The sequence below is a fragment of the Peromyscus eremicus genome, chromosome 11 (assembly GCF_949786415.1).
Source record: "Peromyscus eremicus chromosome 11, PerEre_H2_v1, whole genome shotgun sequence".
Taxonomy (NCBI): Eukaryota; Metazoa; Chordata; class Mammalia; order Rodentia; family Cricetidae; genus Peromyscus; species Peromyscus eremicus.
The window spans coordinates 70,226,397-70,254,271 of record NC_081427.1 but is presented as its reverse complement, the minus strand read 5'-3'; the positions used below and the strand labels follow the sequence as shown (position 1 = coordinate 70,254,271).

At 41.6% G+C, this 27,875-nt stretch overlaps 1 protein-coding gene across 2 annotated transcripts; it reads left to right on the top strand.

Annotated features, from left to right (window-relative positions):
- The first annotated feature begins 640 nt into the window (after positions 1-640).
- Arrdc3 (arrestin domain containing 3) lies at positions 641-13,078 on the top strand. Of its 2 annotated transcripts, XM_059276551.1 has the most exons (8): positions 642-1,173; positions 4,844-4,925; positions 6,667-6,814; positions 7,687-7,789; positions 8,091-8,347; positions 8,603-8,765; positions 9,031-9,185; positions 11,009-13,078. In XM_059276551.1, exons 1-8 carry the CDS (start codon positions 894-896, stop codon positions 11,063-11,065), a joined length of 1,245 nt encoding a protein of 414 aa, XP_059132534.1. In that variant the 5' UTR covers positions 642-893; the 3' UTR covers positions 11,066-13,078. The 2 variants fall into 2 exon arrangements, with proteins under 2 accessions (XP_059132535.1, XP_059132534.1); XM_059276552.1 differs by lacking the exon at positions 11,009-13,078 and having other exon boundaries at positions 641-1,173; positions 8,993-9,166.
- Positions 13,079-27,875: the final 14,797 nt, after the last annotated feature.

Here is a 27,875-nt window from a genome sequence, read left to right as displayed (position 1 = left end):
GGAGTTGTAATCGCGTCATTCCCTGCAAATGGAGCAGTAGGTGGTGTCTCGAAAAAGGACTTTTTTCTCCCTTCGAGGAAGTGGTCAGGCCTACACACACAGACAACTTGGTTGGTTCTGATGCTGTAGGAGTCTGGGAAGGCCCCTGAAGCCCAGGGCTGCCCGGGCGCATTGTTGTACGCTTCCCCAGGCCTGGGCTTAGTCCACCGCCACGCACCCAGCCCACAGAGTGCTGCTTGCTTTTGTTGTTTCTACCCAAGTCAACAATGCTTTCTTCTCTGAACAATATTTGTCTGCTTTTTATTACGTTTCCTTTTGAAATTCATTTAGCTTCGACTCGGCCACCAGCCGCTTGCCCAACCGGTTTCTCCCCTTCCCCCCCCCCGAGGCTCGCACATCCTCGCCCGGGCGCGCGGCCCTAGCGCACGCTCCCCGGGCCCGCCCGCCCGCCAATCGCAGCGGCCCGTGCCCAGAAGCCGGCGGCGCCGGCTCCACACCTCCTGCACCGGGGGCGCGCGGCGAGCGGGGCGCGCGCGCCGCGCGGGAGGGAGCGCGCAGGGAGGCTGGCCGCCAGCCGCGGCGTGCGCCTGCGCACTGGGGTTGTTTTTCACAAAGCTGCTCTTAAACTGAGCTGGCAGCCTCCAGCCGCCCGTCTTTGTAAGGAGACCACTGAGAAGAGCAGGAGCGTGGAGCAGCAGCTTCCCTGCTGCCCTGACTTTTGAAGAAATCTCAATGAACTATTTGTAGACAACCACTGATCCGGCCTGCAAGATTTTTTTTTTTCTTTGCAAGGCAAAGACACCGATCAGTGTTAAGTGAAGATCACGTCTTATATGCGATCTTGACTTTTTTTTTGGTCTTACATTATATTTTTATAGATTTTTGTTATAATCATGGTGCTGGGAAAGGTGAAGAGTTTGACAATAAGCTTTGACTGTCTTAATGACAGCAATGTCCCCGTGTATTCCAGCGGGGACACTGTCTCAGGAAGGGTGAATTTAGAAGTTACTGGGGAAATCAGAGTAAAATCTCTTAAAATTCATGCAAGAGGACATGCGAAAGTGCGCTGGACTGAGTCTAGAAACGCCGGCTCCAATACTGCCTACACACAGAATTACACTGAAGAAGTAGAGTATCTCAACCATAAGGACATCCTAGTTGGGCACGAAAGAGGTAAGTCTTTACATTAGTCTTCTTTGAATGAGAACTTTAATCTCATTTAATGCAGGTCTAGTCGGCAGTTTGGTGAAGGTTTAGCAAACTTAGAAGATGTAGTTTCTCCTTGACGTTCAAGCGTGTTAAGCCGTAATGCATGCAGGCGTCTGCAAACTGCGCTTACTACATCTGTAACCAGCTTCCTATCTGCCGTTCGCACTTGGGATCCCTGTGCACCTTTATAAAGTGTTTAAATCTGACTCGGTCATTTTACTAATATTTTCACATTCATTTGCAAAAGCCGCAGTCCAGTATTGGATTTCTCCCTTTATTTTATAATCTTAGGTCCAAAAATGAGCTCTAGTAAAGAACCATGGTGACATTTTAAGAAGGTTGCTAGATGTATCTGATTTTAATATTCATATGCAAAAGACTTTAAAGGCTTGATTATTGTTCTTTGATAAAGGGCTTCTATGGCTTATTTTGACATATGGCATCAACACCCCACGTGTTTTTCCCCTATTTCTCCCAATTCCTTTTAAAATGTACATCAAACATCATTTATTTTTTAAAGGATAATATCTAATCATTATGCAAACTATTAAGCCAGTTTTAAAAGCCATTCGGGGTCAGTAATTTTCTTCTCGAGCATCATGTCTAACTTTGGAACGTGGATTCAATGAAACCTATGGCAGACAGATGGAATTGTAAAGTATATGGCACATCGGATTTGGTTTTTGGGTAGAAGAGGAAGATAAAGGCATTGTCAAAGGGAGAAGGGGTCCTGAAATTTGCAATCTGTTGTTGAAGTGGTTACAATGTGGAAATATAGGCGACTCCAAGCTTGTTTTTCTAAGTTTCCACCCTTTGTTAGAAGCGGTTCAATCCTGTTTCGGACCAGTTCTGGGGGATGGTGAGGAGGGGCGCTTGTTCTGCTCTCCGCAGATTGGTTACACGCGTCAGGTGGTGGCGATGACTTAATTCCTAGTCCAAGAAGAATATAATGTTAAAACTGGTTATGTAATTTGTGTTTCTCTTTTCTAATGCAGTATTTTAGTGCAAATACTGGCGATTTTTCAGATAGAGGCATACCTTCAAATTTTTTTTAAAAGATATCTAAAACGTACATCCTGGGGAGAGGTTAATTGAAACTAAGCAAATGAGAAATGGAGGATGCTTTAAGTTACACAGGATTGCATCTTTTTTTTTTTTTTCTTAAATATGAAGGTGAAATCAATTCCTAGGGTTTACGCAGCTACACCAAGGTATTCTGCATCCTGAAATGGTTGCCTCCTTAACCTTCCCCGGCGTCCACACGGATAGGGCACAGAATACCTAATGACAGTGCTCTTGTTTTTTTAAAAGACACATGAATTTTGCGTTTGAACCTGCTTGGACGTTGCAGCCTTTTAACAGACCGAGAGAGAAGAGACAAAGGCTTTTTCCTCGAGGAGTTGGGACCTGTAGTGGGGGAAGTAGACCGAGTTACGGGGGCAAACGCTGCGTCCGTTGCAGCACGATTTCACGGCTAAGGAAACTACCTGCACCCTGCGAGCTGCCCGCACGCCGGGCTCCGCGTGGACGAGCTCGGGCGCCTGGGAGAGTTTCAATGACTTCCAACCGGGAGCTCTCAAACTAGCCTGGCGGCTGCGCGCCCGCCCCGGGCGCCCGGCGATAGGCGGAGCCGGGTTTGTTAGCCTGTTGCTAAGGCGATGCCAGGCCTTGATTGGCTTTGCGCACGGACGGGTGGGGCCAGCCAGCCGGCTCGCGCCGGTTGGGGCGAGGCTTGGAACCGGCGCGAGCCGGCAGAGGGTCCCTCCGGGCCGGGGCGGCGTGCAGGTGCCGTGGCCCCCGGCCGGGGCGGCGGTGAGCCGTCGCCCGGGGACGTGCTGCACGCAGGAGGTCCGGCCCTCGCGGGGGGTCGTCCCCGGCCCGGGGGGGGGGGGACCCGTGTGACCCGAGCGGGCCGTGACAGCGGGGCGGGCGGGCGCGGGGGAGAGCGCGCGCGGCCATCGGCCCGGCCTCGCCCATTGTTCCCCGGGGCCCTCGCGTCCCCGCCGCCGCCCGCCGCCGCCCCGCTTCCCCCCGCGCTGGAACAGCCTAGGTGTCAGGGTGGCCCGAGCCAGATCGAACCGGTCACCGGCTTGGGGCGTGGAAAGCGGAAGCGCGGCGCGCCGCGGCCCCGCCCCCCTCCCCGGGCCCCCGCCGACGAGGCTGCGCGCGCGGGCGGGCGGGCGGGCGCGCGACGTATGCCGTATGTATAGCGGGGCGCGCGGCGGCGGCGGCGGCGGCGGGCGCGCGCGGGCGGGCCAGCCGGCTGGGATCTGCTCAGCGCCGGTTTAGGCCGGTCCTCTCCTGCTCCAGTCTAGTTCTTGATTGACAGCCAGGCACTTGTTTACCGCGGCGCGCTCGCGCGCGCGCGCGCGCGCGGAGGCCGCCGCTCGCCTTCCATGAGACTCTGCTGAGCTGGCACAAAAGGGAGCCCCGGGGAGGGGGGCCAAGTCTGGGCGCCTGGGCGGGGGGCGCGGGCAGCAGCCCCGGCTCCCCGGCCCGGCTGCGGGGGGCTGGCACCGTCCGGGGGGCTCCCCGGGAGGCGCGGGGAGCGGTGTCAGGCATCGGCGGCGGCTCCCCGGGGTGTGGGGATGAAAGTCGCGGGTTTTGTGCATTTTCAGTACTTAGGGGGGGAAGAAGAGTAGAATGATGCCGAGCCAGCGGCCCCCCCCCCCCGCCTCCGCTAATGAAAAAGGATTGCACACCAAGAAAAGCAAGTGAGACGTTGGTGTGCATTACCTAGACAGCCAAAAGGACTTTTTGACTCCAAACCTTTTTTTTTTCCCCACATTATTTGTTAATTTTTTTCATGACAAATAATGAAGTCGAGCAAAAGAAATTGGGTGTAAGATGAAAGCTCCTTAACCCCCCCCCCCCCAAACACCACCACCACCACCACCCACACCCCTGGAAAGTGGAAACTACCCAATTAGACTTCATCTCTTAAGGGTGTTGAACAAAATGTTTCTTTGTACAAGGGCATCTTTTAAATTCAGTCCTTTGTAATTAAACTTCCAAAGGCGGATTTTAGTTGCTGCTAAAACCAATTGAGTTTTGAATGTCGTCTAAGGGGGTATTTTTAGCTTTCAGACTTTTAGTCACCTCTCCTCCCTTTTGACAGGGTCCCCTCTGGCTGGCCTTGAGTCCCAGCGGTCCTCTTACCTCTGCTTCCTGGGTGCAACATGAATAGTCGCCTCAAGAGTGAACATTCACCAAAAGTGGCCGTTAAAAAACATTGCACAAACAGTTTTTACTTTATGCACTTAAGTAAACAGTTGGTGATCAAGATAACAGTGTAGTTTGATACCTGAACCTTTTGTTGAAAACCTGATACAATTTTTTTCACTATTTGGATCTTTTTTTTTCCATTAAAATAAAACAGCCAAAAAAGAAAAAAAAAAAAAAAAAAAAAACAGCCTACAAAGTGTTAAGTGTTCATCATCCCCGTTTTGGGGATGAGGAAGACCAAGAACAGGGGTGTTTATTTCAGCCCCAGCAAATAATGAAGTTGGGATTAGAACTCTGATCTGTAAGATGAAGGCAGGTTGCTTTGATCATTTGAACATCCTTGAAGATTGTCGCCTGAGAATGTAGACGATTAACGACAGATTTTTTTTTCCCTTTTTGTTCATTTTAGATGATGATAATTCCGAAGAAGGCTTCAACACTATTCATTCAGGAAGGCATGAATATGCATTTAGCTTCGAGCTTCCACAGACGTAAGTATTATGAGAAATAGAATTTTTGGGACACTCTTAATTAAGCACAATCTTATAAAATTAGATACTCCATGTTTAAATACTTCAGTTTTTGTTTTGCTTTTTAGTTTTTGTTTGCTTTTTGAAAAAAACCCTTTTCATTACAGAAACTTGGTCAAGGAAAATAATGTATTAAATAAAGGGAGCTATTTTTAATCTAATGTGGCAAAATTACAGAAAGCACACTCAGTTGTTAGTATTCCACAGTAGTGTTCGAAGGATATAAAACATTCATATTTAATCTAGCACTGGTGAATCAGAAGGTGCTAATCAAATATAGGAAGTCTTCGATCAGATAGCTGATTATCGTTTGCTTTATTAAAAGAGAGCACTGTTGAGTTTCATGGCTCACTGGATCAAAATTCAGTATTCTACCTTTCTGCTAATGTGAATGATCAGTGTTAGAATGTAAAGATGAGACTCCTAACTCAAGGAGCAGTCCTGTTGTTTAGACACAAATTGAGGAGCAAGCTTCTGTACACAGAGTCGCCTCTACTGGGGACATTACGTAAGATATCATAACCTGGACTGAAAAGGAACCGTCTGTCAGAGCTACCTTAGTGGAAAGCTTGAAGTATAGTACATTCTCAGCATTTGAACAGATTGCTGGAAGAGAATATAAACATTTTTGCATAATGCCTTTTAGCAGATACTAAAATGTTTAAACTGGCACTGATTGATCTATAAAATAAATGTAGCTCATAACAGTTTATCAGGCCTTAAATGTATTAATTCTGTGTTTACTAAGTCTACATTGAAATTCTACAGACAGTTTGTAAAATACTGATACTTCTACCAGTTTAATCTGGCCCTCTGCCTTCTAAGTAACAGCACTGGACGTTTCTCTAATGGGCCAAACTGCTTGTTAAAACCTTCTATAGACAACTAACCTATAATCTGGCCAAGTCCAGAAACAGTTCTGATTCTTCTGACATAGGCTAATGGGCGGATTTTTCTTTTCAAGCCTTGGCAAGTGGGGAATAGCTAAAGGAGAGTTAGAATATGGGTGGACAGGGTGTAAAAAGCACCTTCTCCATTTCTTTTTTATTTTCCGGAGCTGAGGACCAAACGCAGGGCCTTGCGCTTGCCTAAGCGCTCTACCACTGAGCTAAATCTCCAACCCCCCCACCTTCTCCATTTCTATGAATTTATGAAATAGGAAATTGTGAGACTATTCTAGGTGTTTTCTGTGCTATACTTAATTAGTTGCTATAAAAAGAGGTTCTAATTCCTAGCTAACAAAAGTGGGACAGTATAGGGAATTTTTTTCTGAGTGCTTGATTAGGGTCTAGGATTTTTAGGTAGAAATAGTGAGGCCATTCTTAACTTTACTTTTAAATTAAATTTTTTACCTTTTCAAGAATGGTTCATTTAACTTTCTTGATTTTGCCACCAACATTAAAAGTAGACTCTTTTTAGTTTAAAGGGATTGTATTCTTCTGGCATTAAACAAAATTTCTGTTACATTTAACTCCTATCATTTGAAAATAAAAGGTCTTTCCCCAGTGACTTATCCCTTTTGGAAAGTTTTAAGAAATTATACATGTGGTGCCTCCCTGGTCCACAGACAGCACAACATGGTGATGTCTTGAATACATGTGCCTCATAGACAGTACAGCATGGTAACGTGTTTATTCTGATCTACTATTGAATTTTTTGAAAGAGGTGTAAGATTAATATATCATTTTTATATTTTGCACAGACCACTTGCTACCTCATTCGAAGGCCGGCACGGTAGTGTACGCTATTGGGTGAAAGCTGAGCTGCATAGGCCTTGGCTTCTGCCAGTAAAATTAAAGAAGGAATTTACAGTCTTTGAGCACATAGATATCAACACTCCTTCACTACTGGTAAGAAATGCCTGGGTTCTTCATTTCATATGAATACATAAAGAATAGCCGCCTAATCTATACCATTCTGTAGCTTTAATAAAGCAATTTTACTGAATTCCATTAAAAACCTGTTTTAAAATACAGTAAAAGTAGAGCACACAGGCGAATGAATGATGTGCTATTTTTCACACTGTGCTAGGTAAATTTAAAAGCCCAGTATGTGATATGAAGTATCTTCTATGCGGAACACAGCAGTAACAAGGTCTGGCCCCTAAATGGCTTTAGCCGACAAACAGTATTAATCATTTAAAACACTGGCTTAACACTTTTATACTTGGAACTGCCACAGTCCAAACTTTGAACCACGCTGTATTATTCCAATTAGGGATAGGTATCAAATGATGGGGATTCATCATTTCATGGGGAAAAAACTTAATTTCTTTTTAATTGCAATTTATGATACTAATTCAAATTTGGCTTCAAAAACAATTTGGTTTAAACAAATGATAACATCTTTAAAGCAAATAAAAATGTGTTTTACATTTTACTAACATTTTTTACATTTTTCAAAATAAGATGTTGCCATTTGGAATTACAACCGAGTTTAGGACAATTTATGTAGGGTTTGGAAAGGGTTTTTTTTTTTTATTTATTTATTTGATTAGTTTTTATTATTGTACACAATGGGCTAAAAGTCTGCTTTGTAATAGGGTATTAAGCCCTTAACCCATTTTTTTTCCTTTATTGAATAGAGGTTTAAAGACAGAAGTTTGATATAATTTAAAAACCATCTGTTAGGGGGAACAAAATAGATTCTTTTAGTTGATTTTTTAAAAACATTCTGGCATTTTTGAGTTCGTACATTGATTTTTGTTCTCTGTCTCATACAGTCACCCCAAGCAGGCACAAAAGACAAGACACTCTGTTGCTGGTTCTGCACCTCAGGCCCAATATCCTTAAGTGCCAAAATCGAGAGGAAGGGCTACACCCCAGGTATGTACGGCTGGTGCCCACAGACCGCAGCCTTCTTTACTGAGCGTTTTGTATAAACTTACAGTATTGTTACTGAGTATAAACACTCAGCGTTCCTTAGGAAAGCTGTGTAAGTTGTACATACTCATTTTCTTTTCACAGATGGTAGTCCTTTTTTGTGTATAGTCACTGAGTAGTAGTGGACTGCCACTTGCTTGCCACCTTGCTTACTTCTAGGATAGCTTTTCCTCCATGGAGTTAGTTGATAATGGGTGCTTGCTTATTTGTTCTCTAATAGTCAGTAATTGTCTTCCCTCTCCAGGTGAATCCATACAGATATTTGCTGAGATCGAGAACTGCTCTTCCCGAATGGTAGTGCCAAAGGCAGCCATTTACCAAACACAGGCTTTCTATGCCAAAGGGAAAATGAAGGAAGTAAAGCAGCTTGTGGCAAACTTACGTGGGGAGTCCCTGTCATCCGGGAAGACAGAGACATGGAATGGCAAGCTGCTAAAAATCCCGCCAGTTTCCCCCTCCATCCTTGACTGTAGTATAATCCGGGTGGAGTACTCGCTAATGGTAGGTATTACTCTGAGAAGTTCTTGCGACTTTCATCTTGAACCTGTGGGGTTCTCATTTTGTCCAAGTTTGGTGGAGTGTAGATGTGTGTGTGTGAAACGCTACATTGTGATTATTTTGCCTCACATAAACCTAGGGCATTGCACATAACAGAGAAATGTTAGTTAAAAGGGATCCCAGCTAATATCAAAATTAAGTTGTGTTTTCAAAGAAAATCTACTTAAAATGCTGATCTCGCGTCTGCTTACTCTGTAGGTGTATGTGGATATTCCTGGAGCTATGGATTTATTTCTTAACTTGCCACTCGTCATCGGTACCATTCCCCTCCATCCATTCGGTAGCAGAACCTCAAGTGTGAGCAGTCAGTGTAGCATGAACATGAACTGGCTTGGTTTATCCCTTCCTGAAAGACCTGAAGGTAATTTGATAATACATGTCTAAACTTACTCTATTATTATTAAGACTTTTTCTTTTGTTTTTCGTATTTTACAACCCTAGTTAAATTTTTATCTTTCTGTAGTTAGCATATGTGACCTTAATATTAAGTTTTGTTGTATGTCTCCCTTGTTTTAATCACCAAATAATTACTCTTTTACATGACATTTTTTTAATATCTACTATTCTGTGTATTTTGACATGCATAAGAACATGTTGTTCGAATTGCGTGTATCTTTTTCCTCCAGCACCACCCAGCTATGCAGAAGTAGTAACCGAGGAACAGAGACGAAATAACCTCGCACCAGTGAGTGCTTGTGACGATTTTGAGAGAGCTCTTCAAGGACCACTGTTTGCGTATATCCAGGAGTTCCGGTTCTTGCCTCCACCTCTTTATTCAGAGGTAAGCACCAAGTCAAGTATGAAATGTGCTGGGTCTCCTAGGAAACAGCAGTTGCAGGCTTTTAAAAAGATACAGACTTAAAAGTTGCTTCTTGGTTATCCTGCTGATAAAAAATTTAGAATAGCATTTCAAAAGTTATGATTGTCAGATCTTCTGACTTTGACACGGAAGTAAGATTTCATTCAGGAACTAAGATGATGGTCAAACGTCAGTTGAAACGTTGGCATTTTTGAATGGAGTGACTTTATTTTAAAGTGTCAGTAGAAAACCTGTGTTTTATGAGCATAATTAAATGGCTAGAATTTATATTATTCTTAATTAATTCTTGCATATTTTAACATTCTTAGTCATAGGAGAAAATAGCATATTTCCAAATAGCTTCTTAGACAGCATTCCTACACTGCCAGATTATTCTGAACTTCATATTGATGACACTCAGCACATGTGAATAAGATGAACACTTGCATTGGATAAGCTCACAAACTAGTGAGAAAAATGAACTTAGACGCGAACTCCAGTGTCAGTAGTGTTAGAAAACACTTAACGGACCATTTGTTCGCTCTTAGGAATCTGAAGGGCTTCTCTGAGAAAGTGATTATTAAGCTGAATTTTAAAAACTGAGCAGCCCCTGCACAGGTGGGACAGTCCAGGCAGGAAGAGCAGCCCAGCTGCAGGACAAGAAAGGGCTGGCTCAGCAGTTTCAGGACTTTTTAGCATGACCCGAGCCAACGTATACATTCTTATAGGACCTTCACATTGGCCTTGATACTGAAAGAACTCCAAATCAAGAGACTTTGCATTATATAGTTTATTCCAATATTTTACAGTGAGAGTCTATATACTTTTTCATACTCATTAGAAATTAAGGAATTTGTTTGTACTTTGAAACCAATTGTGGTGATGCCATAACTGGAAAATACCTTCTCTAGATGTGATCATGTAGAATCTTCATTGATTGTTGGGTATTCAGAATCTGTTCTGTCAAATTTTTGATTAGATATTTTTCTTATCTTATTAAGGTTCATAAAAATATGTGTTAGATACCAAAAACATTCCACCATTTCTCACAAATTTTATTATTGTATTTTTATTCTGACATTTCTTGCTTTGCTTCTGGCTTACTTTGAGTGTTCAAAGCTTTTAAGGGGAACATTTGAAAAGAATGAATATCTATTATTCACTTTTATCTAATTTGTCTTAAATTCTATACATTTCAAGATAAATATAAGATAACTTAAAAATTGTACAACCCTAAAATAGCACTGGAATATGACTTAACTAAATGGTAATTGGATTTTTTCTTCAAAAATGTGCACTTGGCATAAAATTTTTGAGGCATTGTGAGTTGTCTGACATTTAAAGTGAATAGGCCTTGTCCAAGAGATCTTTGAATCACCTTCACAGGACACTCGGGAACTTTGTTCACAGAGCCTAGGGAAGAGATGCAGTGAGGTTTTAGGACAAGAACAAAAAATACTTCACAAAGGAGTTGAGTGGTTTGATGGCGTACCCCAATGTATAACTGAGTTTAAGTGTCTCAATGTTGAATGAAAACACTCTTCCTTAAAAGGTTTTCTTAGCAACTTTTGGGAAACTGAACTACTCATGCTTAACTGTAAATCCTATCAGTAGTCTAGCACCCTTTCATTCCCACATAGCGCTTGAGATGGAGAGAACAATAGGGTATCATTTGCTAAGAAGTTACATATATGCTCTGATCGTATTGGTTACCTTTGCTGACTAGTTCTCAAAAGCAGTCATGTGTTGTATTCTTCCTACACCTTACCAAGTTAACTTTGTAAATTTTATCTTGTCTCTACTAGATTGATCCAAATCCTGATCAGTCATCTGAGGACAGACCATCCTGCCCCTCTCGTTGAAAGAACACTTGGTTGAATCAAGTTGATCTGGGTTCCGAACTGTATCTCTTCCGGCTGAGGACAGAGAAGTATCTTGGAGACACGTTTTTCAGAGGAAGTGGAATTGCTTTTGCCCAGAAGATGGCAAATACGTGAAACCACCAGTGATCATGCTTTAGAATCTACAGCAGCATTCTGGGGCTGCTCCAACATGCTTGAAGATCTAAGCTTTCTCCTGTAAAACTGCACACGCTAAGAGCAGTCTTCTTAGCCTGTGGTCATATGTGTCAAGACACCGTCGCAAAGAAGGACGTGGTCCTTCTGATTTGAAATTTGCACATGCTCAATGCTTACATTGTGCAGTTCAGTGTCACTACAGCTTTTTTTTTTCCATTTATGCCAGACTCTTGATACTCATAAAACTTGTTTGTGGTCAGCACAACAAGGAACAAAAGAAAGCTTTGAAAACTTACAAAAAAAAAACAAAAAAAAACGCACTGACAGTTTGTGGGTTTTTGTTGTTGTTGTTTTTGTTTTGTTTGTTTAAGTTAATGTAGCCTGGACTCTACCTGCGTATGCACATGCTCAGAATTGTCCTGCTAGGCTGACCGTGGATCACCTCTTCAGCTTGGATCCTGTTGTGGATTTATTTACAAACATCAAATGCCTTCAAGCCAATCCTTTTGCTGTACGTTTTGCAGCCTACTGTAGTAGATGCGCATCACATGTGTGGGGAAGCAAGGAGAGGAAGCGAATGAGAGACGAGGATCGTACCTGGGCTCCTTGAGACTGTTGCCCGTCTACTATTGACAGCAAAGCAGCATTTTGTTACTGACTGCCTAAAATCACTTAATCTCAGGTGAATGCGTCACTTGCCAAACTGTCGGAATGCCATTTGTGTTTTTGTTGCACTGTTACGTTGTTGGTGTTGATGTTGTTGTTGTTTGTTTGATTGGCTTTTTGGAGAGGGAAATTCAGAAATGGGACATACACAAACTGATAACCCACCCACATCCCCTTTTTATCATTACATATAAGAAGAAACTAGAGCAAGAGTGAAGACAGACAGTAGGGCAGGCACCAGTAAAGAGTTCGGGGCTGTTGCTCTTAAAAACTATTTTTATTATTTAAAAGTAATGGAAGTTGTCCAGTCACCAGGGAAGGGAGGGGGAAATGCATTTATTTTTATACAGAGTTACTTAATTACCTCCAAAACACATATGTTTGGAAATCATTTTTGCTGATGCAGAGTACTTTAATAAGCCAGAATGTGTATGTCAATTATGATTGGAGAAGCTTGATTTATACATTTACTCAAGTTTAAGAGAATAAAATTCCAAATTTGTTCCCAAAGTGTGTAACTTAATAATTACAAATACTAGAATGTTTGCTGGGATAAATAGCTTTCATTTGTCCTTGTGTGTGTTATTTTTTCTATCTGAAGAGGTCTCTCACTTTGAATATGTATCGACAGAACACCTCAGTACCAGCATTCATGAAAACGTTTAAAACCGCACCCTCCCGAGTGTAAAGTGTAGTGATTTTTTTTTTTTTAGGAGTTTACTTCTGTTTTTAGTGACACCAGCATCTCTGATATTGCAACATATGTGTGACATGGACGTTACATCCATCCACCTTGCCATCTAACCCACAGTTAGTAAAGTGACTAAAAATAATGGTAACTCTGGCTTGGTGCTTGACCTGCTTAAATACTGTCTTAAAGCTTCATACAAAATAGGCTTTTCCATAAGTGGCCTTTAAGAAAACATGGAAGACAATTCATGTTTGAAATAATGCTGACAGGGTGAAGAAAACCCACTGTAAAAAGGAATCGCGTTTTAAGTGATTCGGTTAAAGGGTTTGTGCTCCCGTAGCAAACTAATACTAGATAATAAGGAAATGGGGGTGAATTATTTTTTTATTGTTAAACCATTTTGTGAATGTCCCCCTCAGAAGAAGCTCATGGGATATTTGGCATAAAGGGCATTTGGTGGTTTTGTTTTCGTTGGGAGGGATTGTCTGATAACACCTCTTACTCTTCCTGTTATGTCTAACTAGGGAACAATTGTTGATGTGCGTGGCATCGGGACACTCACTACCGTATTTTACAAAAGACTGCATAAGCAAGAATGACCAATATGACAAAAATTGGCACTGGGTGACAAAATTCTTGTAAGACTTGGTAAAATAAAGTTTTATTTTTACCATTAATTATTTCTTTACTCATTTAGAGGCATTACATTTTTCTAAATATTGGTCAGTTCCTGACATACATGTGAGGTCACAGTTGCACTCTAGTTTTCGAGATAGCTTCCTAATTTTTCGTTTAGGAAAAGTAAAATCCAAAATGTTCGCGAAACAAAGTGCAATATTAAATGTTTGCTTTATAGATTATACTCTATGGCTGTTTGTTAATCTCTTTTTTATTTGGTGCTGAATATGTCCTTGTAGGCTCTGTTTTAAGAAAACTATGTGGAAAATGATTTAATTTTTCCTGTTGCTCTTCCTTGTGGAAAAATAAAAGTGTTTTTTTTTTTCTTTTTTGTATAATTGTTTGGCAGTTTATTGGAAATTGGTCGTATTAATGATGCACCGGTCAAACACTTTTAACATTACAGTTAAACTCTTAGATCGTTCTGAATGGTTTGTTTCTAAATGTATACTAATGGAATTACTGAGGACTTAAAAAATGAATTTCAATCTTAAATACTGAACCAAATGTCAGGTAATTTTGTATTTAGATGCCACTTTCCCCCACCTATGACATGCCCTAGTCTTAACATTAAAAGAGGACGTTAGAAGTTAGGTTGGCCGGGTGGTGGTGGCGCACGCCTTTAATCCCAGCACTCGGGAGGCAGAGCCAGGTGGATCTCTGTGAGTTCGAGGCCAGCCTGGGCTACGAAGTGAGTTCCAGGAAAGGCGCAAAGCTACACAGAGAAACCCTGTCTCAAAAAACCAAAAAAAAAAAAAAGAAGTTAGGTTGAAAAACAAAACCGTTTTCCACATTTGAAAAACAGCAGGAAATAGTCTTAAAAATAGCTATGACCATTATAGCGATTGGCAACCTTCAAAATCCTTTTGAAGTCAAGTTTAATTTTTATTTTTCATTGTTTACACATGTATGTAAGGATTATCTATATGCCTTCAAATAAGCTTCCCATGTCACCAGGAGAGATTCATACGTTTGTATGCAATTAGAATATGTTTTATAGATGGGCAGCGCTGTCAGCTTTTACTAACAGGATTAAGAAATGAATCCGTGAGAGGAGGAAATGAATTTCTCAGTTCTTTGGCTGGGCCAGGCACTGAACAAGAATGCTCAAGTTGATTTTCTCTTCTAGAAAGAATAAAGGCTACACAAGATGCTCACTGCTGAAGGCATGAATTTGTCCATTTTTAGGAAGTAATGCTGTGCTCTATACCACCTATGACTGCCAGTTCCCCGCACTCCAGTGAAATTGGCATTGGAGTACACTGAAACTAAAGTATGTTAAATAGCATTGTGAGTTCTCTTAACTGTCAAGCTGGTCTGAGTTTATTGAATGCTGACCTTGCTATATTTATCAGAACTTTTGATTTGTGGAAAAGAAACTCAGACTAGCTTCAGTAAAACAGTGTATTAACTAGTAACTCCAGGAAGGGTCTATAACATCATGGACTAGCTCGGAAACTATGTAAGCAGGCCCTCAACTAAATGCTTTCTTTTTAAAGTTGCCTTAGTCATGCTGCACACCTACAATCCCAATTCTCAGAGACAATCCCAATGTCCCAGTCAGCAAGTCTAGCCAGATCAGCAAGCTCCAGATTCAGTGAGAGACCTTGTGTCCAAAAATAAAGTAGAAGTTACAGGTGTGGACATCTGGCCTCCTGGGACATCATCACAATCATCAACTCATGTGTACATATATGCATATACTACACACAAGTGTGGCTTTTTAAATTGTGTGTGCATATATGAATGCAGTGTGAACAGAGATCAAAAGCACACCAGATCCCCTGGAGCTGGAGTTACAGGCGGTTGTAAACCACCATGTGGGTGCTGAGAACAGAACGCAGGTGATCTGTAAGAGCGGCAAGTGCTCTTAGCCACTGAGCCATCTCTCCAGCACCTCCACTCTCCCACATGTGACAGTTTTTAAAAAGCAAGTTTATTTTGATTTTTGAGGAATGCTATAAGCGATATTTTTGCCCAGGGGAAAGGGAAGCAAGGATCTGCAGTAAATAAGTGAACAGGCCAAGTGTCAGGGCATAGATCTGAATGTCCCCAAGGCTGCTGTGTGTGGATGCTGAAGCAACAATGTGGAGAAGCCAGCCTTGGGGAAGTAAGCCAGCTTTGATTTGGGTGTAACTTGTCCCTGGGGCCTCCATGTGGTTCCCTCTGTCCTGTTGTCGAAGAGAAGAGACTTTCCCACTGCCCTAATGTTTTCTCTTACTGCCACGGCTCAACACTGAAACCATGAACCATGGTTAGAGTACTTGACCAGTACACACAAGCCCTGGGTTCCCAAACACCACATAAAAACCGATAGAGTGGCACACAGTGTAATCTCAGCACTTGGAGATGGAGGCAACACATCTTTTTGGAGGATTCAATTCAGCTTATCATCACCCCCTTCTCTCCTTGGTAACACAATAGTGTGTAGTTTGTATAGGGAAAAATCTAACTATAATAAATGCACTGTTATACCTCACCCTACAGAACAAACTCAATCCTGAACTGTGAAATCAGAAGCTTAAAGGAAGCTTGTCCTACACACACACACACACACACACACACACACACACACGCACGCACGCACACGCGCGCGCGCGCACACACACCTTTTTAGACTGGCAGATCCAGGCACTGTGGGAGAGTTCTTTGCAGCCTCACCTGTTTGTGCGTGTATCTTTAAAAACCACTTCGGTTGCCTTCCAACAGCATCTTTTCACTTGTAGTGCCTACTCAGCTAAAAATGTCAGAGTCCTGTGTGTCAGCCATCATCTTTAAGATTCATATTGTTGCCAGGTGGTGGTGACGCACGCCTTTAATCCCAGCGCTCGGGAGTCAGAGCCAGGCGGATCTCTGTGAGTTCGAGGCCAGCCTGGGCTACCAAGTGAGTCCCAGGAAAGGCGCAAAGCTACACAGAGAAACCCTGTCTCGAAAAACAAAACAAAACAAAAGATTCATATTGTTGTAAAATATATAAATGTTTAGAAACTGCAGCTTAAAATTTGCACAAATTAATTTCACTCTAGGAAATAGCTTGAGCTTGGATTAGGCCACTCTCTTATTTCAAATAGTAGGATCCTGGCATGTTCTTTTTTTTTTTTTTCTTTTTTATTTATTTATTTTTCTATTATCAGCTTGATACAGTACAAATTCTTATCCTAATAGTGAAATGTTTCACTGAGGCTTGCCCAGTAATTGAGTAAAACCAAAACTTATTATTATAAGCCACAGTCATCCTAGGGTCCCCCCTGCTATATAGCCTCCCTGGTTCTGTGGGTCACAGTCTGATTGTTCTTTGCTTTATATCTAGTATCCACTTATGAGTGAGTACATACCATGTTTGTCCTTCTGGGTTTGGGTTACCTAACTCAGGATGATATTTTCTAGTTCCATCCATTTGCCTGCAAATTTTATTTAATTCTTTTTTTTTTTTTTTAAATTTTTGAGACAGGGTTTCTCTGTGTAGTTTTGGTGCCTGTCCTGGATCTCACTCTGTAGCCCAGGCTGGCCTTGAACTCACAGAGATCCGCCTGGCTCTGCCTCCCAAGTGCTGGGATTAAAGGCGTGTGCCACCACCGCCCCTGGCATGTTCTTTTAAAGCTAGCCACAATCTTATCTAGTAAAGGCCATGTTTGGGGAAGTACATGTTGCCAGGAATTGCTGACCTTCATCCTTGTCTTCCTCTGCACAGCCAAATCACAAGGAACACAGCAGTAACTTCCTGGATGTCACTTCTTCCACAACTTCTAAATAACAGTCAGGAGCAACCCTTCACTCACAATGCCACAAATGGGATTTGCAGCTAAATTGGTTATTTATACAGGACAAACCTTGCTTAAGATGATAACAGAATGCTTAAAACCTTGCTTAACATGACAGAGTGCCCAACTTTGGGGAAAAGATGTGTGTTTTTACCTGGCAATGGCAGGTCTAGCATGCAGCCTTAAAGCTAAAACATTTATATATACATATATATAACCTCCAGTGACTTCTAATGCTCTACAGAACAATGAAATTGCTAAGACTGACATTTCAAATCACTAATAGAGACCGACCGGGCTTGGTGGCACACACCTTTGATTCCAGCACTCAGGAGGCAGAGGAAGACAGAGCTCTATGAGTTTGAGGCCAGCCTGGTCTGCATAGTGATTCTAGAACAGCCAGGGCTATATCAAGAGAGCTTGTCTCAAACAAACAAAACAAACAAACTAATAGGATCTTGAATGCTCCTAACACAAATAAATGGCCATGATCCAAATAATAGATATACGAATTACCTTGACCTCATAACTCTATACATGTACTGAAGTGTGCACTGTAACCCATAATGTACTTAATTGTTACATGTTATAACATAGAATATATAATATGTATAATTATCTGTTAATACATTTCTAGGATGTGACACATTTGGTTTGATAAAGTTTATACAGGAGCCGGGCGGTGGTGGCGCACGCCTTTAATCCCAGCACTCGGGAGGCAGAGCCAGGCGGATCTCTGTGAGTTCGAGGCCAGCCTGGGCTACCAAGTGAGTTCCAGGAAAGGCGCAAAGCTACACAGAGAAACCCTGTCTCAAAAAACAAAACAAAACAAAACAAAAAAAAAAAAAAAAAAAAAAAAGTTTATACAGGAAACATTCATTCACACACACAACGAGCGTTTGGGTCTCAGTTGGAAAAAGATTCAGAAGAAGGAAATTTCTGAAAAGTTATCAGTTCTCCAGAGTGACTACAAAGTCACCTGCCTGCTTTATGTTGAAGATACTGTGTCTCAGGCTTGCATGAAAGGAGGTGGGGGTGGGGGCTGGAGCCAGACAGAGGTAAATCGAAAAAGGGCAGCTATTTATCTCTTCGTGTTCACATTATTTACTTAGATGTGCTATCCGAGTATTAACATTAGATTCCATCAAGAAGAAATAGGGAGCCTGGGGAGATTTCACATGGAATAAATGCTCTAACCTGAAAATGGGGAGACCTAAAACAGAGTCTGATAGGAACCCCCTTTATTTCATAGTGAAATTTGTTCCCCCAAATACTGTTGACTTAGCTTTAATGGAATACAATGTAATAGAGTTTTGTTAGCATTCTATTCCTCTTTGACAGTTAGCTTTCTTGGTTCAATAAAGGGAAATAAAATTGCTCCAGTTGAAGGAAAATTAACTCCTTCCATTCTCCAAGGGTCCATTCTTTTTTCATACACTGATGAGCTAGCCAAACATAGAACTCAAACCACTCTGATCAGGGAGCAATCTGGAGTATGTATTTCCTAATTAGGGAAAACTGTGTTTCTGTCTTTCTTAATCTCTAAACTTCTAAGTCCTTATAGAGTGATTTGAGATGGGGAGAAGTGATATATATATATTTATCTAAATATAAAAAATAATAAATTTATATATCTATGGCATGCCATATAAAAACTATTAATCAAGTTCCTGGAATATTACAATACACAACTCTTTTCATGTATATTACCTTAACTAAACCTCACAACTTTCAATTGTATATTTTTATTATTTTATATTTTATATTTTAAATTTTTAAGGAGAAACCATGATCAATAAAGGTTGAGTAACTGCCTTAAATGCCCCACTTGTCAAATTAAAAGTGGTTAAGACCCAGAATTATCAGAATTTGAAGTTCTTGTGTTTTAATGTAACCCAACATATGTTATTAACTGGCTCTGACCCATGGTTTGACCCAAGTCTTCCTTTATTAAGGAAGCCCCAATAGCATAAAATTTATTGGTGTACAATTTATTCTACAAGAAATAAGCACCACAAAGTTAAATACTGATAGTCAAAGAAGAAATCAGCTTGGAGGATCCTGACGTCTTTAGGCTCTGAGCTCCTAAAGAAGAGTCGAGTGAGTACAGGACATTTAAAGGGGACCACTGCACATTGTCCACACGGAAGTCTCTACGTCCAGACCAACAGCAGCAGCTTTTGGCACAGAAGGAAAGGTCAGTGAGAGCTGACCTGCCAAGGGGAGGAGAGGCCATGGTCGACCCAAGAGTGGACCTGAGTCCAAGGAGAAAAGTAGGTCACAGAGCAGTGCGTGCCCAGGCTCACTGCCCACTGGAAATGTCTGTGTCAACATACCTGGATGTACTGACAGTCAGATGATGGGACTGAGAACTACGCCAATTAACCCCTTCCTCTGCCGGAAGAACCCCAGTTCATTATTCCTTCAAGTGTAGGAAAAACACACTGTGTTCAAAGCACTCATTTCAATGCAAGGGAAAACTATTAACTTCAAAACATGCCTGGGCTTTGCAGAGTATGAGCATTCATTCAGTAGCATTCATTCAGTAATAAAGCCAGCCAACACAAAGATTATAACATGAACATAGTACATACCCTGAGGAAGTCAGACGTCTCCATTATTTAATTTTCAATAGTTCCACACAGTCATGCAACTGTTGATGACAGGATCCTTCATGGTGAAGTAATGGCTGTTTAGTGCTTTTCTTCCACACATCTCTCTTTCATATTTTCTTCAGCCTCAATTTTTAACCTTATCATGATTGAAACAACCACTATCTCTAACTTTTTCTCATTTTTTTATCTATAATTTTGGTGACCTTATAAATAATTTATTTGTTAAACTTTGTAGTTTCTCAAAACAATTTTAACTCTTTATCTTTCTTATAGAGCAATCATATTTCAATATCTAATTTATGATCTCCATTAAAGAAAAGCCTCCTGTCACCCACTGAGTCTCTTGTCTTGGTTACACACTATTCTTCATGCTCCAATAAGTAAGCCCCCTGCTTCCTGTCCATGTTCATACAAACAACCCTAATCATACCATACTGAGTGGGACACACACACACACAAAACAGGGCATTGGTATGGACTGAATTGGTTTCCCCCAGAGTTGATGGCCTAGCCATGGATGAAATGGTGTCTGGAGAAGGTCGTTAGGGGATGACATTAAACTGAGACTAGAGTGAGGTCCTAATTCGGTAGAGCTGTATCCTGCACAAGAGGTAGAGGACAGGAAAAGGTCTCTGCGGTGTTAGGACAACAAGAAGAAGACAATACGTTTGTTGCTTCTTGTTGTTTTGGGACAAGATCTTTCTGTGTAGCTCTTGGCACCCTGGAACTTGCTATATAAACCAGGCTGGCTCAAACCCACACAGACCCTCCATCCTCTACCTACTGAGTGCTAGGACTAAGCCAAAGATGACTGTTATGAGCCAGGGAGTGGCTCTCACTGGAGTCCTGAACCAGCCTGTACATCGATCTAATTCTCAGACTTCCAACCTCCTGAACTGTAAGAAAATAAGTTTCTGTGGTTAAAGCCACCTGATCTTTGAGGCAGAGAAGGAGACGGGGGAGGAGGAGTTTGCAGACAAAACAGATTTTTTCATTGTGTATGAATGAACACCTGAGAAAATGACCACAGTTATGGAAGTTTCCTGGCTATTTAAGATTGGAAGGAGAGAGACTCTGTGTGGTTTTCCACTCCTCCTTTATAATGATGAATTTCCGTGACCCACAGCTCTCACCATAAGCTACCAAAGAGTGGATTTTTCTGTTCACTTAATGCTGTTGCCTAGGCCACAGGGACTCACTAAGTCCAGACAATGTTGCCCAAAAGCGTATTAGAAGAATTTTCTGAGGATTTCTAGGAAACTTCCTTTAACCTAAAAGTTACCAGGAACAGTTCTCTCTTTCTCTGGAAGCTCCTGTAGATGGAACAGTTTCGGTTGCTATCAACTGTGACACCAGTCAAGCTAAAGCTGAGATGGCATGCTTTGTTTTGTGGGTCCTCTGTATTTCACCTGTAAGGAAAGTAATTCCCAGGTTCATATGTTAGCAGTGTTTAGAGATGTGACCTTTGGGAGTTGATAGGGTTTTGACAACTCTGCCCGAATAAATGGATTAATGAGCTATTGAGGGTTGGCTTTGTTGTAATCTAAAGTTCTGCCTGTGTCCCTGTCTGATGCAGCAGAGAGGCCCGCATTAGAGGCTCAGTAGGTGCAGTACTGTGTTCCTGGATTTTTCAGCCCTCTAGAACATAAATTACTCAGATTTAAGTATTCAGTTATAACAATGGAAAATGAACTAAGACACATGCATGGGCAGAACTTAGAAACTCAAAAGGTCAACAGAGCTGGAATGCCGACCTGATTATCCCTGAAATCTGACCTCGCCATGCACTTCAGAGCTCTGTGAGCTAGTACATTTCCTTCCTTGCCTAAGCCAGGGTGAATCTGCCTTTCAATTATGTGCAGCCAGAAACAGCTTTCTTATAGAAGAAAAAAACTAAGCTAATACCAAGAAAGAAAGTTTTATTCATAAGAGAAAAATGTATGCCCTCTCACTCCATGATCACCCCCAAAGGCCTGTACATGCTATCTACATTCATATGTACTGGAAAGTGTCTCTGCCAATCCATCTAACAGTCTAAGGCACTTGACACAAACGCATTAGATTGAAATTACGTTCACTTTTCCTCTCAGGTCAACAGACTATAGTTTCTGAACTGAATAATGGAACAACAGAGTCTGCATTTGAAGAGACAGTGCAGGGGGATACCAACAGGACAACCAAATCCACTCAGAGCAGTTGCGGACTAACGGAAAACCACCACAGGGGCCTTTGAAGCCTGTGCAGAGCCAGTGAGGAGCCAATCACGAGCAGCGGGAGGCCCAGAATGATATATTTTTGTTACAGCTAGAATAATAGACTTTAGCTAAACTGTTATGCTTCAGAAGTCGGATATCTACATCACTTTTGAGTGGGGAAACCTACAGAAGATCTAATGAGTGCAGATTAATAAACCCACAGGAAAGGAAAGCAGGAGAATCCACCTGGAAGCCTGGGGATCTAGCTTAGCATTAAAGCATATAGTCACTTTGTGTTCATTCCCTAACACACACACACACACACACACACACACACACACACACACACACACACACACAAAATTCGAAGTTAATACCTAAAACCAGAATGCCACGGCCCAGAACTCACAAACTCAATAGCACCTGGACTCTCTACAGATGAATTGTGTACAAAGTGTGTAAGATGAATTGCTAAATGGTCTTATTAATTAAAAAAAAAACTGGAGCCAGATATTGGGGTTAAAACTGAGAGATCAGAGGAACAGGACAGGCCACAGCCAACCTCACCTTACCAATCCTCATTGTCCAAAGAGACCTGCTTCCTGTATACCCACGCCTGTATACCTTTCTGTCCTGCCTCCTTCCTTTCTCCACCCAGCTACATCACTTCTTGTCTGTCGGTACAGACCTCCAAAACTCTGTGGTTAGTGCTGGGATTAAAGGCATGTGTCACCATGCCTGGCTCTGTTCCCCAGTGTGGCCTTGAAATCACAGAGATCCACATGGATCTCTGCCTCCTGAATGCTAGGATTAAAGGTGTGTGCTACCATTGCCTGACCTCTGTGTTTAATATAGTGGCTGGCTTTTTTCCTCTGATCCTCAGATATGCTTTATTAGGGTGCACAATATATTGGGGGACACAATATATCACCACAAAAGTGTGCACAGGCTACTCAATTCTGTTAGTTCCTGCCCTTAGAAATATCCACACATAATGCCAGATTTTCCCAGATTTTTTCAAGAGAAACTAGGACTGTGTAGGGGACACAGGGAGCTAATCAGAAAATAATAATGATGATGATAATAATAATAATAATAATAATAATAAACAATAATTGTTCAGGGAACAAAAAGAGAAATAAAAAGAAAGTCAGTGAGTCACATTTCTCGCTCTGCTCTAGAGATTCTGTCACCTTAGAGGACCCTGAGGAGCTGACAGGTTCCCCAATAGCCGTTGCTACCCACATCCAATCTCCTGTGACACTTTTTGCTCCCTCCCCCACCCCCTGTAAGAGCTAGAGCAGGGCTTTACTACCTGAGAGTGTGAAGGGAAATGGCCTCAAAATCCTGTTAAGATGCACATTCCAACCCAAGCAAGTTTGGGAGGGAGTTTTACATTTTGAAAGAGCTCCCAGGCATGAAGCTGTGGGCTGGAATTCTCAGCCACAAGGGTGGGTGTGCCCCAACTCTTTAACTACAACCACATTAAATTTGGCAACCTAGGACATGTATACATATATACAGAGGTATTAGGATAAATTCCACATAAGAGAGATGGCTCCACAGGGAAAGTACTTGCCATGTAAACCTGACAACCTGAATTCAATCCCCAGAACCACATAAAGGAGGCAGGAGACCATCAACTCCACAGAGCTGTTCCGTGACTTCTACTTGGGCAACACGGCATGCAGGCATACACCCACACACATTACACACAAACACACCCACAAACAGCAACAACAACAACAATAATAATGATGATAATAATGTGTTCTTCATGATATAGAGTAGACTTATTTGACTGTATTAGCCATGTTTTATGCTTTAAATGCTGCTAAACCACTGAACAGATGGGATAGCCTGTTAACCGCTTATGACACTTGGTGTGCAAAGCACCTCTACTAAACTTTTATTTCATTTTTTCTACTAGTTTTTTGAGATAAGCTCTTGTGGCACTCAGGTGGGTCTTGAATTCACTTTGCAGCTACAGCTGACCTCAAACTGATCCTTCTGCCTATATTTCCCAAGGGCTAGGATTATAGGCATGTGTCATCAAGCATAGTTTAGTTTATTTTTAAAATGGTTTTCCATCTCTTCAGAAGCTAGACTAAGAAGGAGTGTGGCGATATTTTATTTGTGCACCCCAATAAAGCTTATCTGAAGATTAGAGGAAAAAGCCAGTCACTATATTAAACATAGAGGTCAGGCAATGCTAGCACACGCCTTTAATCTTAGCATTTGAGAGGCAGAGATTCAGCCGCATCTCTGTGAGTTCAAGGCCACAGTGGGGACAGAGCCAGGCATGGTGACACTAACCATGGAGGTCTGGAGGTCTGTACAGACATACAGGAAGTGATGTAGCTGGGTGGAGAGAGGAAGTGAGATGGCAGGGACAGAAAGATATATAGATGTGAGTATATAGGAAGCAGGCCTCTCTTGGGCTGAGGATTTCCTAGAGTAAGAACTTGTGGCTGGCTTTTTCTATTCCTCTGATCTCTCAGCTTTCACCCCAATATCTAGCTCTTTTTTTTTTTTTTTTATTAATAAGACCATTTAGCAATCTGTCTTATAGAGGGGCCTGTGGACTTCACTTGAGGGATGGAGTCCAGTAGAAATGACAGTAGCAGCTGAAACAGGTGGACTGCTTACAGCTTTCCAGGTAGCTAAGTTTGTTCATTCTGCTACGACAGAATGGCAGATACTGGCTAATTTCTAAAGAATAGAAATATCTCTTCTTAGGGCTGGAGAGACGTCTCAGTGGTTATGACAGCCATTATTCGTTGTCACATTGACTACATCTGGAATTAACTAACACCTCCAAAGTGGAGGGAACATCTGTGAGGGACTTTTCCTTAGTCTGAAGTAGAAAGATCCACTTTTATTCCACATCTTTGAGGTAGGAAGACACAGCTTTAATCCAGAGCTTTTGAGCTGAGAAACCCCACCTCTAATATGGGCCACACCTTCGGCTGGAAGCCTATATAAAGACACAGAAGAAGGAAGGTTTTGCTCTTTGCCTGTTTGCCCTCATCTTGTTAGCAAGACCATTACTTCACTGACATGAGAGCCTACTTCTTCCGCATTCCAGTGTATGCTGAAGACCAGCTGAGACATCCAGGCTTGGGGACTGAGCAACTACTGGGTGCTTGGATTTTCCATTCATAGCCAGCCATTGTTAAATTAGTTAGACTGCACTTGTAAGTCATTCTACTCAATCCTCTACACACACACACACACACACACACACACACACACACACACATACACACACACACACACACACACACACACACACGAACTTCCTGAACTAGAGAGATATTGTGAGAGCCAAAGTTACATTTTAAGTTTTAATTACTATGCCATAGAGATCCGGGAAACAAAAATGCCTCTGATTTACAAGCCCCTTGTTCTAGGATAGAAAGTTCCTGAAATGCTGGAGGCTGTTGTTTATGGGAGATGACAAGCCACATGTTTTCACTCCTTAAACAAGTTTGTTTGACTTATCTGCAAGGACATGCTTGATCACATATGGTGGGAGGGTCAGAGGCAGGAAATACATCAGAATGTACACTTGTCCCTGATTGGATGTAGGCTGGAGGTACGTCAGTATGTATGCTTGCCTATGATTGGACCTGATGTAAAATGCTTAAGCCATTGCAAACTGTGACTCAGGGCCATTTCCTAGGAACCTGCATATGGATCTGGCTAAAGCCCATTCACCTGACTAGTATTTATTTAATGCTTGTTTCAAATTTGGTTTTAAATTGTGGTAGTGGTCTTGTTCTTAACTGGTGGGATTAACAAAGATAGAGAGATGATAGATAGATAGATAGATAGATAGATAGATAGATAGATAGATAGACAGATGAGAGGGAGGTTAATTCTATAAGTTCTGTTACTCTAGAGAATCCTGACTAATACAGGAGAGATCCTGACTCAAAGGAATAGACAGAGAACATGACAGAGGAGAACATCTGATACCCTCTTCTGGTCTCTATGCACAAGCATGAGCAGCTTCCCCACCCCTCCATACACATATGCATCCACTCACACATACAAATACAAATAAAATAAATAAACCTTTAATAAAAAATAAAACACCTTCTCAGGTTGCTGGAGTCTGAGAGGTCTAAGATGAAGGAGGGCAGGATTGACTATGCAGTTAGACTGCTCTTTGCTAAGATGATACTTCCAGAGGGAAAGAGTGCTCTGTCCTCACCATGGTGCAACGTGGAAAGCTAATAAGCCAGATGCTACATGCAACTTCTATTTTAAGGGAGTCCTCCTGTAGCTGAAGTTTTCCTGGTCCTGCCTGGCCCACAGTCAGGACAAATCTCTCTTACCCACCAGTCCCACAGCCGCTCAGACCCAAGCAAACACACAGAGACTTATATTACTTATAAACTGTATGGCTGTGGCAGGCTTCATGCTATCTAGTTCTTATATCTTAAATTAACCCATTTCTATAAATCTATACCTTGCCATGTGGCTCATAGCTTACTGGTATCTTACATGTTGCTTCTCATCGCTGTGGCTGGCAGCGTCTCCTTCCTCAGCCTTCCTGTTCCCAGAATTCTCTTCTCTGCTTGTCCTGCCTACACTATACTTCCTGCCTGGCTACTGGCCAATCAGTATTTTATTTATCAATCAATCAGAGCAACACATTCACGACATCCCCAGCATCCTCCCAGTTCAATCATACCTTAAATACCATAACATTAGCTGTTATGTTTCAACAGCTGGGTTTTTTTTTTTAAGGTAAAACATTCATGTCATAATACTAGTAGTATGCTTAACAAAGTGTGGTGGTTTGACTGGAAATGGTCCCATAGGCTCATATATTTGAACACTTATTGGAGTTAGTTAGACAGGTTGTGTAGCTGTGAGAGCATACAGTATTTATATATAGGCATGCATCGCAAAACGTTCCTGCCTACATCAGGCTGCACATACAAAGGTGGCCCCTAAGGTTTTAGTGGAGCCTGGAACATCCCTACCATCTAGTGATGTCACGTGATGTTTCACTTACATCCTTGTGGTAGTGCTGGCATAAACAAACCCATTACACTCTCAGACATATAAAATTACAGCACATGCCATTGTATGCAATGCAAAAGACTTGGTAGTGATAATAAAGGACTGTTACTGTCTTCTCTATATACATTTGCTTCAGAGAATGTACAGCATTTACTGGAAGACAGTGTGCCCTGTTACACCCACACCAGGCCTCTATACCTTGGACTTATTATGTCTCTTGATTGCATCATTTTCTCTTGTGCTTGATCTTATCTCCTGTTGTTTTGTTCACCATGGCCTCAAGGGTCTGTTGGCTAGACTGCATTCATATACCATATACTCTAGGTATGTATTAGGCTAGGCCACAGAAGTCTGAAAAGATCATTACACAATGTTCACACAACAAAATTACCTAATGACACATTTCTAAGAACATAGCCTCATTGTTAAGTAGTACATGACTCTATTTAATTGTAACATACCCCATAACTTAGATATGCTTGTTACTTTTTAATTATTATCATCTTGTTTCATGTGGACTGACTAGTTTCTTCCTAATCAGTTCCATGGTTATTATGATAAATAAACTTAACCATAGGTAGTTGTGATACATTCTTATTCCAGAATATATGGTTAACATGTATCTTACCTAAAATAATTTAAGTGTTACTTCAGAGTCTTTGGCAGAGACAGAAAGTATATGTGAAGGAAAGGTAACCACATTGACTCTTTAAGGACAATACTTCTTTTTTTTTTTTTTTAATTTGGGACAATACTTCTTAAGGAGATGCCTCAGACTCTGGAATCTAACATTTTTCTGCTTAATACAATAATCTACATGGAAGCATATATACAAGTAACATTTTACGAACTGAGCAGATTATATTTAAGAATATATATTTATACACATATACATTTAGCATGTAATAACAATTAATAAAAAAAAGTCATGAATTTAAAAGACAACAAGGAGGAGAACATTGGATGATTTGGAAGGAAGAAAGGGAAAGGGGAAATAATGTTATTATATTA